This window comes from Excalfactoria chinensis, unplaced genomic scaffold (assembly GCF_039878825.1).
Source record: "Excalfactoria chinensis isolate bCotChi1 unplaced genomic scaffold, bCotChi1.hap2 Scaffold_88, whole genome shotgun sequence".
NCBI classification, from domain to species: Eukaryota; Metazoa; Chordata; class Aves; order Galliformes; family Phasianidae; genus Excalfactoria; species Excalfactoria chinensis.
The window spans coordinates 195,214-213,855 of NW_027315718.1; the positions used below are offsets into that span (position 1 = coordinate 195,214).

Here is an 18,642-nt window from a genome sequence, read left to right on the forward strand (position 1 = left end):
CTTCCTGTCACAGCACTGCATCAACTTCCAGCCAGCTGGGGAGACTGGTATCGCACTGCTGCTTATCTCCTCTTCTCGTGGGTGTATTCAGATGGTGCTTCTGGACCCTGTTTTTGCTCCTGTTAACCCTGCCTTCAAGGTATCTGATAGAAAGTCCCGTAGAAACAATATTGCAGTTAACTTAACAGAGCTCTCCTCATGACCCACCATCCCAAAGATGCTTTCCAGATTGCTGCATCTTGCCAAATCCAGATCTGGTAGAGGCAGTGAAGCACAGCGTGCTGCCTGAGAGGAGATGAGATCTTAGCAGAGTTTTACTCCATTAGATGGTCATCAGGAAACTGCTGGTGGCGGAGCTCGTCTTCCTTTCTGTAACTGAAGCAACAGCTTATGGAGGGATGAAGGAGAGAGAGGTGCAGTGACTGATCCCTTTAAAATCCCAGCACTGAGAGGCATGTAGGTAGGTAGACTTTGCTGTGGGTAGGAGTTTTCTTTAGTGGGTAGTTTGTTCTTTTGATTGTTTTTGTAGGTCTTTCCCCCCCCCCCCCCCAAAGAGGAAGAACAAAAACACACAAGGTTACTTTTCAAAAAGCTCAGCGTGACAGAAGTAGCGTTATATACGGTTAGCCATATTCACGTTGCGGTATTTTCTCCTTCTGCTCGGCTCTTGTGAGGCCCCATCTGCAGTTCTGCGGCCAGGCCCCAGGGCCACCAGCACACAGGGGTCTGGAGCTCTTGGCTCGGGTCCGGAGGAGGCCAACAAGGCGATCCGAGGGGCTGCAGCGCCTCCGCGCGCTCGTTCCGAGCGGGTGACATTGGCTCCGCCAATGCGGTGCTGCTGGTGCCGGCCGAGCCAATCCCTTCCGCCGGCAGAGGAGGGACTTCGGCCGGGAGCCGGAAGCGGGTCTCTGGTGCGAGCGGGTGGTTGAGCCTCGGCTCGGAGACGGTTCGGGCCCCGCCGCCGCCTTCTGCCCCGCGCCCCCCTCCCGCTGTGCTGCCGCCGCCTGCGCCTCGTCCCGGCCCCGCCGCCCCGCTCCACTCTCTTCCTCCCGGCGCCCGGCGTTAGATCCCCCCGCGTCTGCCCCCCTTCTCCCCGTCGACGCTCGGCCCGAGGGCGGCGGCGGCTGTGACAGGTGAGCGCGAGGGGCCGTGGGGCCCGTCTGCGGCGGGAGGGGAATGGCGGAGCCGGGGTTATCTGTGGTTATCTTAGAAATAAAACGTGCAACTGTATGGACAACCTGTAGGGTGAGTGCTGTTAGGTCCACTTCAAGTGAAGAAAACAAGCTTGTGGCTTGGTGACGGATGTGCCCCGTGGAGCAACTCCACTTAATTAATGCTCTGGATTTTATAATGTTGTGTGCTTCAGTTTGCAGTCAGGAAAGTGCTGCTTCAGATGTGAAAACTGAGCACAAGCTGTAAGCAAGCTTCAAACTGCTCGTGACACAGTGTCGCTTCTCTTTAAGGCACCTGGTATCCTTACAGGCACAAAAAGTTCTTCCCAGTGATTATTCCTGATTTAGTGGGCACTCGTACCACTCTAAAGAGACGAGGTTTCTTAGATTATATTCTATGAATGAAGTGATGCGTTGCATTTCTGAGGAGGGCGTGCTCCATGGGCTCAGTGTGAGCCTTTGACTTTTATTCAGGTGTACACGAGACAGTTGCACCTGCATGTCAAACCTGTTTTCTTGGTGTGCAAAAGGTCTGCAGAAATTAGGATCCCCTTCAATTAAGGGATTTCCTTTTAAGTGCGTTTAAAGTACAGGCAATAAGAGACGAGATTTAAATGCCTTGTTTGTTGGTAAGGTTTGTCAGCTCATCTTGTGTGTGTGCTGTCAATGTTTTTTGTTTATGTTTTGTTTTAGATGAGTGAACAAGGCTGAACACATCCCTCTGTTCTTGCTGTTGACTGATAGACATTTTCATATACCTCTGTCTAGAGCACTTATTTACTAGTATCAGGCTTCTTTAGCATTTTATCACCTTTGTTTAGTGACTTACTGCTTTGCATCTCTTGGGCAACTAAGTACTGCTAACGATCTGAATTAATTACTGCTAACGATCTGAATTTCTGCAGTTGCAGAGTAATCAGTTCTAACGTGCAGTTCCTGTGTTTGTGTTGGAGTTTGGATCAGAAAGCTTATTTCAGGATGGGTCAGTTAGGTCATAGTAGCGTAAGGCTGTTTTATGGCATATTAGGAAGGTGAGATTAGTGTTTCCGTTCTCCATTAAATACCTGGCTTCTGCTTTCAAGCTTACAATAGAATCCATAGTGTATGTGTCTGCCTTAGTTATCAGTAGACATTAAATGCTTCTTACAGCACTAAATCAGCTATGTGTTAGGTTTGGTAGGTGCTGGAAGTCTTTTTGAGGCTGAAGTCAGCAGCAGTTCTGCTTGCTTCTCACAGTCCTCACCGATGCTACAAGGGTGTGAGAGATGGTGAGAAAGTATGTGAGCCCTGGCAGCGGGATGAGGGCTTCTGGCCTGCAACAAAGTTTGTTGTGAAGCTTACGTTGAGAAGTGCAGCTCTGTTTTGAAAATTGCTGAGGCTTTCTCGTGTTACTGGAAGTGTGTTTCTGCATCTGCCTTGCGGGGAGTTTATCTTAATCTCTGTTTAAGGTTTCTAAAATATTTGAGAGGAGGAGTTGTCTGCAACGCCAAACTCAAATCTATTTTTGTTTTTGCTTGCTGGAAGAGCAGTGAAAAGACCTTTTATCCTAGTGACCTTTTTTGTTTTATGGTGTTGCTGTTTGCAATGTGAATGCTGGTTGTCAGCACTTGCATTTGTAAATCACTTTTTAAGGGCTGATTACACTGGGCTGAAGCTGGCAGGCAAGATCTCAGCCCTAGAGCATTATTGTGAGTTTTGCATGTTTTTAAATAACAGATCTATCTGGCTGGCTTGATGGAGAGGACGCGTGCTGCTACTCATACCTTTGTAACGGTGGGCAGCAAAACAGACTGTGTAAAAGCATGCTTAGAATATGAGTTTAAATAAAATAGACTAATGAAAGCAGAGGTGTGAGCGGATTGGGGGTGCACTTATGGGAGTTTGGGGGATTCAAAGAGGTGCTGTAGCAATTTTCACTGTCTCTGTAACAACTGAATAGATGCCTTCTGAGATGTGCCCAAGGTTGTGTATATGTGGAGGTGCTGTGTGTGCCTGTAAGTATCTTCATGTAGTTGAACATTAATGCTGATGGTGCCACAGGATACCAGAAGCTGAACTAATGTGCCGTGTAAAGGTTAGCCTGATGCTGATGTTGTTGATGGCTTTTGAAAAGTTCTTTTTGCTTGTGAAGATGATGGTGGATGTTTGAGTGAAAGCAGTTCCACAGAAGCAGGATCATGTGCTACCACTGTTGCTCAGTCCCCTCCCTTTTGTAGCTGCCCAGATGTAGCTTCTGGTAGCTCAGTGCCCTGCTATAGGGATTGCTGCCTGAAGGCACAAAGGGTCTGCTGACCTGCACGCTGGTATCCCACTTACTGCATCAGTATGTATTTGTGCAAGAGGACAGCTTACTAGCTATTAAAGTTGTGGACAAATTAACTGCTCAATGGAATGAATATTGTTATTGCTGTGTTAAGATGCCACATTGAACTTGCAATTTTGACTATTAAATTACCATCAAGAGAGGATAAACTGTCTTCTAAACTGGCAGTCCTCATCTGTAGTTGCTAGCACTACTGAAGACTGACTCTTGCTTCTGTAATTAATTTTATGTATGAAGATATTTATCATAGCACCAATATTAGTGAAAAACTTGCTAAAACATTTTGTCAGTAGCCTTTACCACTTAGTTATTTTAGGGTTTAGGTTTATTTTAGGGTTATTTTTCCCCATCTATATGAACACTGCTTTTTTTTCCACAGACGCTTTATACTCTGACATGATAGTCATAGAAGCCTACTGTCACGCAGGTTTTATGCTGTAAGAGACTGGCAAATGGCGGAAACACGAATGAGACCAACTTTCCAGCACAGTGCATGGAGTCATATTGAAGCATAGCACAGTGGATGGGATTTCACAGCAGAGCACTTGACATCTTGGGAACTACAAGCATAGTGACATACTAAATGCACATAACTGCTAAGGGAACTCTCCTATTCAGGATCTTTCAGTATCGTTTACCCACTGTAGAAAGGCAATAGCTGGTCATGGTTGAAAGGATAGAATTTAAAAGGTGGGTTGAATATTTGCTTTAAGCAGGTTATAATGGCATTTTACTTGTTTGAAGAAATGTTTTGATCCTTAATGATGGAGATTCAATTTAACAGTAGTGGAAAACCCATATATTTATCAAAATATTTTTCCGCAAGGTCACTGGTTTTAGTGTGGTGCGTATCACATCAAATACATTTAAGCAATAAGAGAGCAATTCGAACAAAGTCACCTGGAGCGTCAGTCCAGATGTAGTCTGTGATAACGGTCATGTGCAAACTCACCTGAAGGACCTCTGAAGATCAGTAGAATGATGCACTGTTCTTACTGCAACTTGAAATTTCTCACGCAAACCACCAGTGATGGGAATATTGCAGTCATCTGTTATCTGTCAAGTTGACTATCAACTTACCTACCTTCAGCCAAAATTAATGATTTAGCTGAATATTTTGTGCTTGATGGCTGCTCAGCCAAAGATTTACAGGGCATATGTGTACTGGAACTTTTTGTTAGCATCACATGATCTAAGGTGTTTTTCCTGCCCCAGTCTGTGGACTTAAGAAGTACTGATGCAAATGCTGCATACCCAGAACATGCTGAACCTAGAAGGGAATGGGAATATAAGATAATCAGGTGATGCAGAGACAAGTAAAGAAGTACATTGATTTGGGGATCAACATACAAAGAGTACGACGTTATTTCTGACTGAAACGTAGCAGAGTTTCTGTAGGGTTTGGCTGGTGGATGTAGGCTAAGGCGTGTGCCCACAGTTAGTGTAAACAGCGATGTAGATTATGTGGAATGAACACAAAATGCATAAGTATTGTAATCTTTTTAGAAAAAAAAATATAGATCTGAAATTTTAGAGGCTAAAACCAATTTCTTTAAAGAACATTAACAGGAGCTTTTAGCAAGAATCCTAGACACCTTCTTTTTGTTAATGTGCACACAGCTTCCCATGCGTGGGTTTGAACAGCACAGAATTGTGCTATTTAATGCTTGCTTTCAAAAAATTGCTTTCATCCAGTGGATAACATTCAGTTATTAAATAAAGCCATATATTGACTGGAATATGTTTTTATCTTTAGGAGTCCAGGTACCATAAAAGGAGTTCATGCAACTAAGGAGAGTAACTGTACTGTTGTCTTCAGTGTGTTGCCAAATTTTTATTTCTAGGAGAAAATATAAGTGAAAAAGCATATCAGAAGTTGTAGTCTGTATAGAGAAGAAATATTTTAAAATTACCCCGATTTACCTCCTCGTGTTTACTTTTGAGACTTCATAATTTCAATAAGCTTTTCCTTTTCTTAACGACTAAGTATTTCTTAAAATAACAGTATTAAGTAATAGCCTCAAATTTCAAAGCTAAGCCACTCAGACATCCAACTCTATTCACTTCTCCACTTGTCAAATCAAATAGCGTTTTAGGATGATGAAGAACAACTTGCTGAGCTTTGCTAATATAGCAGAAGTGTTGTAACAGCTTCCTACAATTTGTAAAGATTAAGCGATTGTCAGAGTAGTTGTAGAAGACGAAGGCTGGTTTATGACTGGAATGCTCCAATAAGTTAAAGAAATGTACCAAGAGGTGTAAAGAAGGCATGATCTGAAAAGCAGTCTGAATACTTAAGGTGAGAATGAAATGAAACTTTTCCCCCTGGATTTTCCTCATCCAGTGCAATGTAAGCGTTCTGCTTGCTACTCCTCTGCATTCCAAAGGCTGCCAACCTCTAGAAGCTTTATGCATGCCTTCTGCCACCACGTTTTCCCCAAACACATTACTGACTGTGTCAGAGTTTTTTTGGCTGAATCACTGTGTTACTACACTGGGGTAAGGCTGTGAATTCTCAGAACTATCCACCACCACTTATGGAATCTTTTTGTCCTTGTATTTCCACAACTTCCAAAAGTGACCAGTAAAGTTCTCTCTGAGCAGCCAAAAAGCAGACAGCTCATGACTTCTGATCGGGACACTAAAGTTGTGGCTGAACCGCAGGTGCAGCAAGTGCAAGAAATTAAAGACGGTTCTCATCTAGGAAGTATTCTAATTACAATTTCCATCACATAAGTGTTGCATGAAGGAGGTGTTTTTAGTATGTCTTAATTGTATCTCGGTGTTTTATAAGTCAGTTTGCAACATAAACTATTAGGGCGGAGCTCTTGAATGCAGCTGTATCTTCATACCTGGTAGAAGCCTTAACTTTTTATCAGTTCCATGGATGATATAAACTACGTATTACAGCAGTTTTCAGTTGTTACAGGTCCTTTTGGTTTATACAGGAATTGTATTACCAATCTGGAGTTAATTTCTGATTCGTAGATGAATGGATTTCCTACATTTTACTCTCAGTAATCAAAACTAAGAGTAGTAGTTACCCTTAAGAATATGGAATTGCCTTTTGTAACAGGAATTTTACTCTGTTAGTTCTGCCAAGTGGCATTTGTTGCTGTTTCAGTGTTGCTGTGCAGGATCCAGTAAGCTGTGTTTTCAGATGCTTTTGGCAGATGACATAGCAGATAGTACTGTGTTTATAAATGTTGCAGTGGATGGTTTTTAGTAGATTAAATACTTGATCTGTGTGTAAGCTTTTCTCAGAAAATTGTTTGGTAGTTGTATCTTGAGAGGAATGTTCTCGATTGGGACATCTTTAAGGGTTTGGCTTCAGTGTATATTGTGCAAGTGCTTAGTCTGTGCTGTGCATTAGAGGATGCCTGCTGCTTAACCTTACTTTGCAGCAAACACTAAGGAACTGCTGGTATTTTGGTATCTCTTCTACTCTGTTGTACCTTTCTCAGGTGTGTATTTCCACTTTTCTACAGTACAACAATTAACTGAGCCTGCCTTTGTGCCATAAAAGTTGGACATTATTATTATTATTATTATTTTATTATTTTATTTCTTGGAATTAACATTCTGAGCATCACTTAGGAGTTCTGGAGCAGTTGTTTTGCCACATGCTTCAGTTAGCTTATAAGCCTGAGTAAGAAGCTGTTGCACAGAATCACAGAATGACGTGGGTTGGAAGGGACCGCGAGGATCATGAAGTTCCAACCCCCTGCCTGGCAGGGCCACCAAACTTCCACTTAGACTAGATCAGATTGCCCAGGGCCCCATCCAGCCTGGCCTTGAACACCTCCAAGGACGAGGCATCCACAGCCTCCCTGGACAGCCTGTTCCACTCTCCTAGTAAAGAACTTCCCCCTAATATCCAACCTAAATCTACCCTCTTTCAACTTAAATCCATTTCACAGAATCACAGAATTGTAGTGGTTGGAAGGGACCACTAGAGATCATTGAGTCCAACCCCCCTGCCAAAGCAGGCTCCCTACTCCACGTCACACAGGTCGGCGTCCAGGAGGGTCTTGAATATCTCCAGAGAAGGAGACTCCACCACCCCCCTGGGCAGCCTGTTCCAGTGCTCCGTCACCCTCACCGTAAAGAAGTTCTTGCGCACATTCGTGTGGAACTTCCTATGCTGAAGTTTCAGCCCACTACCCCTAGGCCTGTCCCCACGCACTACTGACAAGAGACCAGCATTGCCAGTATGGCTCCCACACTTCAGGTATTTGTAAACCTGGATCAAGTCCCCTCTCAGCCTTCTTTTCTCAAGGCTAAACAGACCCAGTTCCCTAAGTATCTCCTCACAGGGGAGATGCTCCAGGCCCTTCACCATCTTTGTGGCCCTCCGCTGGACTCTTTCCAAGAGATCCCTGTGTTGTTTGTACTGGGGAGCCCAGAACTGGACACAGTATTCCAGATGAGGCCTCACCAGGGCAGTGTAGAGGGGGAGGATCACCTCCCTCGACCTGCTGGACACGTTCTTTTTAATGCACCCCAGTATGCCATTGGCCTTTTTGGCTACAAGGGCACACTGCTGGCTCATGGCCAACCTGTCGTCCACCAGGACGCCCAGGTCCCTCTCAGCAGAGCTCCTCTCCAGCAGGTCTTCCCCCAGCTTGTACTGGTGCATGCAATTATTTCTTCCTAGGTGCAAGACTCTACACTTGCTTTTGTTAAACCTCATCTGGTTTCTTACTGCCCAGCTCTCCAGCCTGTCCAGGTCTTGCTGAATGGCAGCACAGCCTTCAGGCATGTCAGCCAATCCTCCCAACTTTGTGTCATCAGCAAACTTGCTGAGGGTGGTCACTATCCCCTCATCAAGGTCGTTGATGAAGATGTTGAACAAGACCGGACCCAGCACAGACCCCTGGGGGATGCTGCTAGTTACAGGCCTCCAGCCAGACACCGCACTGCCAACGACAACCCTCTGCACTCTGCTAGTCAGCCAATTCTCGATCCACTTCACTGTCCACTCATCTATCCCATACTTCCTCAGCTTTGTTATATGGATGTCATGGGGGACAGTATCAAAAGCCTTACTGAAATCGAGGTAGACTACATCTACCACTCTGCCCCCATCCACCCAGCTAGTGACATCTTCATAAAAGGCCACCAGGTTGGTTGAGCGCGACCTCCCCTTGGTGAACCCATGCTGAGTACTCCTGATAACCTCTTTTTCTCCCAGTTGTCTGGAGATGGCATCCAGCACAAGCTGTTCCATCACCTTCCCTGGGACAGAGGTGAGGCTGACTGGCCTATAATTACCTGGGTCTTCCTTCTTGCCCTTTTTGAAGACCGGAGTGACATTGGCCGTCCTCCAGCCTTCAGGCACCTCCCCAGTTCTCCAAGACCTCTGAAAGATTACAGAGAGCAGCTCAGCAACGACCTCTGCCAGCTCTCTCAGCACCCGCGGATGCACGCCATCAGTTCCCATGGATTTATCCTTAATGTTTCCTTGGCACTCACGGACCACCTCTTCCCTGACTGAAGGGAAATCTCCCATTCCCCAGACTCTCTCATCAACCTCCAGGGTCTGGGATTCCTGGGGGAGAGCCCTTTCGCTAAAGACAGAAGCAAAGAAGGCGTTCAGTATTTCCGCCTTCTCAGTATCCCCCGTTACCAGAACACCCCCCTCACTTAGTATGGGGCCCACATTCTCCCTAGCCTTCCTTTTGGTGTTAACGATCTTAAAAAAGCCTTTTTTTATCATCCTTTATCACCTTAGCTAGATTCAACTCCAGGTGGGCTTTAGCCTTCCTGGTTGCATCTCTTCAGTCCCTGACTACATTCTAATATTGTTCCCAATTGGCCAGACCCTTTTTCCACATATCATGTACTTTCTTCTTTCCGTGGAGCTTGCACATGAGCTCCTTACTCATCCATGCAGGTCTCCTGGCACCTCTTCCCGATTTCTTAGTCAGAGGGACGCACCAATCCTGAGCCTGGAAGAGGAGCCATTTAAATGCTAACCAGCTCTCACAGGCCCCCTTGCCTTCTAGCATCCTGGCCCACGGGATGGCCCCAAGTAGGTCCCGGAGGAGATCAAAGTTGGCTCTCCTGAAGTCCAGGGTAGCAATCCTACTTTTTGTTTTGCTTCCTCCGCTCAGGATCTCGAACTCCACCATCTCATGGTCGCTACAACCCAAGCTGCCCCCGACTTTTACTTCCTTAACGAGTCCTTCCTTGTTGGTGAGAATAAGGTCCAGCAACACCCCACCCCGCGTCGGTTCCTCGATCACCTGCATCAGAAAGTTGTCTTCAACGCACTGCAAGAATTGTCTGGACCGTGCATGCCTTGCCATGTTGGTCATCCAGCAAATGTCCGGATAATTGAAATCCCCCATAAGTACCAGTGCCTGGAAGCGTGATGCTACTTCCAGTTGCTTACAGAAGGCCTCATCAACGTCCTCCTCCTGATCAGGGGGCCTGTACTACACACCCACAACAGTGTCTCCCTTCCCAGCCCAGCCCTTGATTCTCACCCACAAGCTCTTGACTGCTACATCACTCTCGCCCAGGTGGAGTTCTATACATTCTAGCTGCTTTGTCACATAAAGAGCAACTCCACCACCCCGCCTTGCCAGCCGATCTTTCCTAAAAAGCACATAGCCCTCCATGGCAACATTCCAGTCATGCAAGCTGTCCCGCCACGTCTCCGTGATCGCAATGAGATCATGGCCACGCTACTGCACACAGAACTCGAATTCTTGTTTATTTCCCATGCTTTGCACGTTAGTATACAGGCACTTGAGAGAAGCAGCATCTTCTGACCCCTCTCCATGCCTTTGAACCCCATTGTCTGCACCCAACAAACTCTTCTTTAAGTCATTTCTGCATGTCCTGCTATATCATCAGCCCTTTCGAAGAGTTTACTCCCCTCCTGCGCATATAGGTTCCCTTCAGGCACTGAAAGGCTGCAATGAGGTCACCCCGCAGCCTTCATTTCTCCAGACTGAACAAGCCCAGCTTCCTCAGCCTGTCGTCATAGGGGAGGTGTTCCAGTCCCCTGATCATCTTTGTCGTCCCCCTCTGGAGAAACAAAGAGAGCCGGCAGAAAGCGGTGCTTCATTAGCGCCTTCCTGAGCCTGTGCGGAAGAGGCGAGAGCCTGGCTGGAAGGCATCCGGGCAGCACCGCGGTGGCAGGAGGTGCACCAAGGCCGTCCTGCGGCCAGCTCCGGGCTGAGGGCACTCGGCATCCTCTGCTCTCCGCGACTCCGAGGAGCCTGGCTACCTGCACCAGAGCTGGGAGCAGCCTGCTCCGCACCCAAGGTAGGTGCCCTTCGTGGCTCGTGCAGAGCAGCGCACGCTTCCTGCCCCCTGCCAGCAGCGCCGGGAGAGGAGCGGGGAGCGGCCCCGGACGGGGCGGAACCCGCACTGCCGTACCCGAGGCGGGACCCTGGTCCCGGCTCCAGCTCCCACTCAGCGCAGCAGGTTTGCTGGCCCAGACGGGCTGCCAGCAGGGGAAAAGTTTAAGCAGCCCAGTCTGTCAGTTCAGGCTGTCCCGGCAGCTGCAGATGCCTTGATCGCACAGTTGCGGGCCCTGAGCGCGTTGCAGCTTCTGCACAGCTCCGGCACTGGGCTCTGGAACAGACGATGAGAAGCTGGCAGCCTGTGGGCTGACTGGAGCTCGCGTTGAGAGCACGGCCGAGCAGCAGCAGGTCAGTAAAGCACAGCCCAGGCTGCCTTCTGCAAAGGGCACGCGCTGCTGAGAGCGTCCCCTGGCAGTGAGCGCAGTCTGCGTGCTCAGCTGAAGAGAGAGGGAGGAATGTATTTATTGATATCGTGCAGGTATCCTGGAGTGCTCTAACAACGGCTTAACAAGGCTGTTGTAACCACGTGGTTGTTTATTGCCTTAATTGTTCTGTTTAGCAGTGCTACTATTTGATAAGTTGCCTTCACGATTCAGTTAAAATTACAGCACAGCATCAGCGGGTGGTGGCTGTGACTGTCACAGGCTGGTTTTTCTGCAGTGGTCTCTGATACTGTCGCTTCTCAGGAGATGGAAAAATAATCTCTGTGTGGTTGGATGTTTTGTTGATTTATTTATGTGTGTACGTAAGCCATCCTATTGATTTGAGAAGTGTGTACCAACCAGCTGATTCCTCACCGTTTTGCACTTCCTTACCCGAGGAATGTGAGCCATCATCACTTTAGGCCAGGGGACGCTCTCAGCAGCGCGTGCCCTTTGCAGAAGGCAGCCTGGGCTGTGCTTTACTGACCTGCTGCTGCTCGGGCCTGTTCTCAACACATGCTCCACTTATTAGGTAACATCAGCAGTAGGTGGTTACAAACATCTGCCAGAGGATTTAATCCATTTGCCACCAGGTGTTCCCCTCACTGATCTGTAGAGGTGGTGCTCCAGCAGGCTGCTCTGCTGGCAGCTGCCATCTGTGCTGAGGCTCGCTGTGTTTGTGTGTTGGGGGCTGCATTCATGGTGTTCTTCCATGAACCAGGTGCTTTTCTGCATCTCCTGCTGGATGGTTGGATGGCCGTACCATTTTCTAACAGTATTTCTGCAGCTCTTTCTTGGGTAGCCGTCAACTTTAGGCTTGCTTGCAGTTAATGAAATGATCCCCGAGTTGGCACAGGCTGTCCTTGTATGTCCTCAACTTTCTTCACCTCTCAGACCTCCAACAAAACTCCCCTTTCCCATTCCTCGTGTATCACTGTTCAGTTTCCTTAACTGCAGCTAAGGTAGACAACAAGCCGTCATTCTGCTGCCTCTGATTGCCTTAACAGTACAGAGGCAGTGCCTTTAATTAGTGCTATTCGTGCAGTTTCACATCTGTTGGGAGCTAAACCATAGATGTTGAGGAAGTGTGGCCTAAAGGATTGTAGGCGACTGAAAGAGGTCTTTGTTTATTGTGCAAATAAGCATTACCTGCAAAAATTCCACTGCGTAGCACAGCATAAATATTGTGGAATATCAGTCGCTTTTGATTCTGGGGGGACCAGTGCAGTTCTCCTTTGCTTCATATGTCACTTCCAACCTGACACGATGCTGATAATGCCTTTCCCCTTTTACATTCTTTTACTGCCCCCAGTGAACTCTGCTTGCTGCTCAACTACAGCAGCTGCCACGAGAACATTCACAGGAGAATTTGAGATGAGCTTCATGTCTCCTATCATCGGTTTGTTTCCCCTCTTGCTGTCCTGCAGACTTTGCCTGTTCATCAGAAGTGGATCCAAACACAGCATACATTCCTAAGGGAGAAGCAGGACTATATTTGTTGATATAATACGGATATGCTGTAGTGATTTAACAGTGACACAACAGCATTGGAAGTGGCTGGATACACTTGGTTATTTACTGCATGGAGGGTGGGGTTACACACACCCCTACAGGAGGACCTCCCATTATGTCACGAGGCTCAGAGTAGTTCCCCTTCCTTTCTCATGGCTTCTGACCACAGAGGTAAGGAGGTAGGATGTGGCTGGATTCTCTCCTAGTCCCAAGCTTGGTCAACACTTTGTGTGGAAGGAATCATATGTAATACAGTCCCTCTGAGACAGAACCTTAGAGAACACATGAAAGCTCCAAAGTAACCACAGGTGTCTTACAGAAGCTGTGTATTGAGAAGGAGTCTTGATGCCAAGTTGCAAGGCATCTCTGGGCAGGTGTGAGCTGCAGAGACAGCCCTGCTCAAGGGCAGATCCCATAGTGCAGCCCGCTGCAGTGCAGCAGAGCTGGAGGGGCACTTGGACTGCTCCCTGATTTGGGGTAAAATGACTGCCTCCTTGCCATGCTTTGTCTTAAGTCTCTGGCTCAGTCTCAGCTGTTGAACTAAGTGTCAGCTACCAGTTGTTTCATCCTCCCAGTTTGAGACAGCTTTGTGACGGTTCATCTCTTTGAGCCAGACTGTTTCCAGTGCTTCGGCTCATTGTCTTCCTCTGCAAGTCCAGGCAGTGCCCTGCAGAAGGGCTGAGCTGGGACTGGGACTGCTGCATTCCCTCACAGCTCCCCTGCCATTTCTCTTCTCCCTGCAGGCTCCAGTTCAACTTCTGCCTTCCAGCCGTGATCATCGCAGGCTGCAGGAGAGCAGCAAATGGCCGCAGCACATCCAGCTGAGGTAGGGGTTGGGGAAGCGGGCAGGAGAGGCCAAGGGGCCAGGGATGTGAATGCAGGGGAAGAGGGAGGTGCCCTCAGCTCAGGTGTGTGTGCTGAGGACAGAGATGCAGCTGGGATGGGAGGTTGTGTCCTGTGCAGGCTGCTTGCCTGGGCCTTGGCTGTTCCCAGCAAGGAGCCTCTTTGCTTGCAGGAGCCCGTGAGCTTTGCGGAGGTGGCCGTGTATTTCAGCAGGGAGGAGTGGGCGCTGCTGGACCCTGCGCAGCGAGCGCTCTACCGGGACGTGATGCTGGAGACGTACCAGTGCGTGGCCTCACTGGGTGAGTGATTGTTTTCCTTTCCTCCTCGTTAGGGCACCTTTGGCTGTGCAGAATGAGCCTCTGCAAGCCGGGCCTTGAATAATCGCCATGCAGCTACATACTGACTAACACCACAGTGCCAGCAAGAAAGGAGATAGTGAGAAGCACGAGTTTCAGAAGGGATTAGTATGCACGGCACTCTGATCAAAGCCGCAGAGTCAGTGCTGGCATGCAGGCATCAGCCAGGTGGGAGAAAACCAGCCCTTGTGTTGTGTGTTGCGTGGTGCAACCAGCTCCAGCTCACAGATGACTCCCTGGATAGTGCTGTGGAATAGAGGATTTTCCATGCAATTCCAATCAACATTTTGATGCCTTGACCACTGGTAGATTGTAAGAAAATAAGTAATCTGTTGCAAATTTAATTTGAAAGAAAAAATATCCATTCACAGTGTTCAGAGATGTCAAAGCATTCTTTGCTCCAAGGTAGCTGTAGGCATGGTGTCATTCAGGCCCAAATGGTGATTTCTCCCTGGGGAGGGACACAGAGTGGAGCTGTTGAACAGGCACTGTGCCAGTATGAGGGAAATGCTCTCTTGTTCCCTGTTTCTCTCCCTGAAGCTCCACTTCCAGCCCCCAAGCCCGTGTTGATCTCCCTGCTTGAAGCAGGGGAAGAGCCCTGGATCCCAGATGTGCGTAGCCCTGAGGCCATGCCAGGAGACCTCATCCCAGGTGAGGTGGTGGAGGGAAGGGGAATGTTGGGGCTGTAAGAGCCTTCTCTGCCTGTGTTTTATTTTGGGCACCGTGTGCTATTGCTGCATTTCCTCTGTCATCCAGCAGCCGATGGGATCAAAAATACAAAGGAGGTTCTGCAGGGAAGTTGCGTAGCAGAAATACAGCGGAATCGCATCTCTGTGGAAGAAGTCAGTGGTTATGCCCAGGAAGGCCTGCAGCAAGGTCAGCGTGAGCACATCAAGAAGCCCCTGGGAAAGTGTCTGGGAATGACACTGAGGAACCCAGAGGACTTCTCTATAGTTCCAAAGCAGCCTGATGAAACCAGGAGCAAGGATGCGTGCCGGATGAAAAAGCAGAATCCGTGCACTGAGTGTGAGAAAAGCTTTAAAATGGATTCCAGCATCACTAACCAGCAGTGCACACACTCAGCAAAGAGGCATGACGAGTTCTGTGATTCTGCAGAGAGCATGAAATGGAGCCTCCAGCCCACTGGGCAGCAGTGCATGTACACAGGAGAGAGAGCCTTCGAGTGCTCGGATTGTGGAAAGAATTTCACGGACAGTGGGAGCCTCACTTCCCACCAGTGTATCCCCAGAAGAGAGAGACTGTACGAGTGCCCTGAGTGTGGGAAGAGCTTTAAAGGTAGAACTCAACTCAGAGAACACCAGCGTGTCCACACAGGAGGGCGACCATATAAGTGCACTGAGTGTGGGAAGAGCTTCAAACGAAAAGGCCACCTCACCAAGCACCATCGCATCCACACAGGAGAGAGACCATATAAGTGCACTGAGTGTGGGAAAAGCTTCAGATGCAGTTCTTATTTGAAAGTCCATCAGCACATCCACACAGGAGAGAGACCATTTAAGTGCACTGAGTGTGGGAAGAGCTTCAAAAGCAGTTCTGAATTGAAGCTGCACCACCGCATCCACACAGGAGAGAGACCATATAAGTGCACTGAGTGTGGGAAGAGCTTCATAAGCAGTTGTGAATTGAAGAAACACTATCGCATCCACACAGGAGAGAGACCATTTAAGTGCACTGAGTGTGGGAAGAGCTTCATAAGCAGTTCTGAATTGAAGAAACACTATCGCATCCACACAGGAGAGAGACCATTTAAGTGCACTGAGTGTGGGAAGAGCTTCATAAGCAGTTCTGAATTGAAGAAACACTATCGCATCCACACAGGAGAGAGACCATATAAGTGCTCTGAGTGTGGGAAGAGTTTCAAAAGAATTTCTGAATTGAAGAAACACTATTGCATCCACACAGGAGAGAGACCATTTAAGTGTCTTGAATGTGAGAAGAGTTTCAGTCACAGTGATGATTTCAAACTGCACCAGTGCATCCACACAGGGGAGAGACTATTCAAGTGCACTGAGTGGGCGAACAGCTTCAAAGATCGTTCTAATTTGGAACTCCACCAGCACATCCACACAGGAGTGAAACCCTTTCAGTGTCCTGTGTGTAGGAAGAGTTTCAGATGCATCTATCAAATGAAGCTGCACCACCGAATCCACACAGGAGTGAGACCATTTCAGTGCACTGAGTGTGGGAAAAGCTTCAGGTGGAGTTCTGCTTTAAAGCGCCACCAGCGCATCCACACAGGGGTGAAACCCTTTAAGTGTCCTGAGTGTGGGAAGAGCTTCAGGTGGAGTTCTGAATTGAAGCTGCATCAGAGCATCCACACAGGAGAGTGTCACGGTGTTATCTAGATCAATCTATGTCCGTGACAGGGGGTTAGCAGGCCTTTGGGCTCCCCGCCCCCCAAAAATGGGAAGGGAAAAGGGAAAATGGAAAGGGAGATGGTAGCTGGGCTCAGGGAAACAAAGAGCAGCAGCAGCAATCTAAGGAGGAAGACTTACCTTACTAACTATGATGTCAGGATGCAAGATTACACAGTATAATACAGTCTAATTGAAACTGTGTTCCTTTTGGACGTTTACTTCTTCTCTGTGCTCCACATGATGTTCTGATGTGGAATTCCCATAGCAAAGAAATTACCAAACCATGACGTTCCACCCCATATTCTACTTCACTACATCATGCTTAAAATACATACATATACACAAATAAACAAAAATTAAAATGCATTACACGCTCAGGTCTATATACAAATATATACAGTGAACTACTGACTGTAGTCCCCCAACATCAAGTTCCCTTGTGGTACTCATTGACCATCCCCATCTTTCTGCATCACCCACCATGTGCACCCAGGTCCCTGGGCAAAAACAGTTCCACGCAGAGGTTTGCCCTTTCCAGAGGCTGGAAGGACCCAATCAGCTTTTCCCTACGTGTTTTTTACATGTACTACAGGGATCTTATCTCCCTCTACAGTACGCAGGGGGCTGTACTGGCTAGGATCATCACGATTGACAGATCCTCTAGTATTGACCAACCAAGTGGCTTCTGCCCAATGCTTCTCCCAGGGCTTCAGTGTTTCACCATCCATTGCTTTCAACATAGCTTTCAACAACCCATTGTATCGTTCAGTTTTACCAGAAGCTGGTCATGGTAGGAGATATGATAAACCCACGGTATTTATAAGGGAATGTTTGAAATGTGTCTCATTATCAGACTTAGTTCTTTCTGGGGTGCCATGTCGCTACAGGACTTGCTTCTCAAGACCCAATATGGTGTTTCAGGTGGCAGTATGGGGTTCTGTGTATGTGTGAAGCCACCCAGTGGTTGCCTTCACTATGATAAGCTGTCATAGGTTACCGAGATTCACCTGTGCCTGTGACAGTGGCAGCCACCCCGTCCCGGAAAGGAAGGGAAAAGGGGAATGGGAAAAAGAACAGCCGAGGCAATCTAAGGAGGAAAACTTATTTTACTACATATGATATTGGAATACAAGATAACACAATATAATACAATATGATTGAGGCTAATAAAGCAAACAAAACCTCCCTTCCCCTGCCCTTACATGGTTTCTCATTTTATCTTAATATTTTTCCTTTTCCTTTCTTCTTTTCTATTTTCTTCCCCTTTCCCTTTTACCTTTTTTATTGAGCCTTTCCATTCCCTTTTTATCCTTTATTTTTTCCTATCTATTCTACTTTTCCTTTTTTAGTAGTTTTCAGTATTTCATGTCACATTGTTTCTATTTGTTCTTTTCTGATCGTTTCTCTCTTTTCTTTCACTTATTTTGACTTTCTGCATTTCTTTTCTTTCTCCCATGTTCTTATTCCTAATCAGTTTTCCTTTTTTTATTTTTATTTTTTGACAATCATTTATCATTTCATTTTTTTTCTTGAGTTTTGTTTTCCTTTGCGCCTTAATTATCCCATTTCTCTCGTCTTTTTCCCCTAATCTTTCCTTCTTTCTTTTACCTTTTCTTCTTTTTTTTCCATAATTCCTTTCCTTTTTTCCTTTTTTTTCTATTACTCTTTCAAATTTCATTTTTCTGTTCCTGTCCTTTTTTTTTTTTTAATACTATTATTTTTTCTTTCCATGTAGTATTTTCCATTCTGTTTTGTTTTCTCTTTGTCTTTATTTTCTCTTTTCCTTTTCTTCCCTTCCCTTTCTTTTTATTTCTTTTTCTTTTTTTTTTCTTTTTCATTTCTTTTTGCTTTTCTGTTCTTTTTCCCTTTTCTTTCCATTTTTCTTTGAACGTAAATAAAGGGAAAGGCGCTTTAAATACAGACATAAGCTGTGCTCTAATGGGGAACATTACATCAAACCAATATCGCACCTTTCCAGGCTTCAGTGGCAAACCCCCCTCCTCAGAGAAAAGCAGTTGGCTATGGAATTGCCTGAGTGCACTGTTGTCAGAAAGGATGGGAAAGGAAAAGAGGAGGAAGGAAAGAAAAAGGAGAGAAGGAAAGAAAGAGGAGGAAAGGTATGAATATTGATATTTAAGGGAGAAAATGACTTTTGGCTATCCCAAAAAGGCTTTGGTCAGAACTAGCATGGAATAAAACCCTCCTTTTTCTTGGGAGTTCAATGAAACCACAGAATCACAGAATGACCTGGGTTGGAAGGGACCCTAAGGATCATGAAGCTCCAACCCACTGCCTGGCAGGGCCTCCAAACTTCCAC

At 46.9% G+C, this 18,642-nt stretch overlaps 1 protein-coding gene across 4 annotated transcripts; it reads left to right on the forward strand.

Moving 5' to 3' along the window:
• Positions 1–86: 86 nt before the first annotated feature.
• Positions 87–17,578, forward strand: LOC140265460 (uncharacterized). Of its 4 annotated transcripts, none has more exons than XM_072361395.1 (6): positions 87–139; positions 9,612–10,773; positions 13,492–13,574; positions 13,764–13,890; positions 14,488–14,598; positions 14,704–17,578. In XM_072361395.1, exons 3-6 carry the CDS (start codon positions 13,551–13,553, stop codon positions 16,311–16,313), a joined length of 1,872 nt encoding a protein of 623 aa, XP_072217496.1. In that variant the 5' UTR covers positions 87–139; positions 9,612–10,773; positions 13,492–13,550; the 3' UTR covers positions 16,314–17,578. The 4 variants fall into 4 exon arrangements, with proteins under 4 accessions (XP_072217496.1, XP_072217494.1, XP_072217497.1 ...); XM_072361394.1 differs by lacking the exon at positions 87–139 and adding an exon at positions 1,022–1,133; XM_072361393.1 differs by lacking the exons at positions 87–139; positions 9,612–10,773 and adding an exon at positions 995–1,133.
• The last annotated feature ends 1,064 nt before the right edge of the window (positions 17,579–18,642 follow it).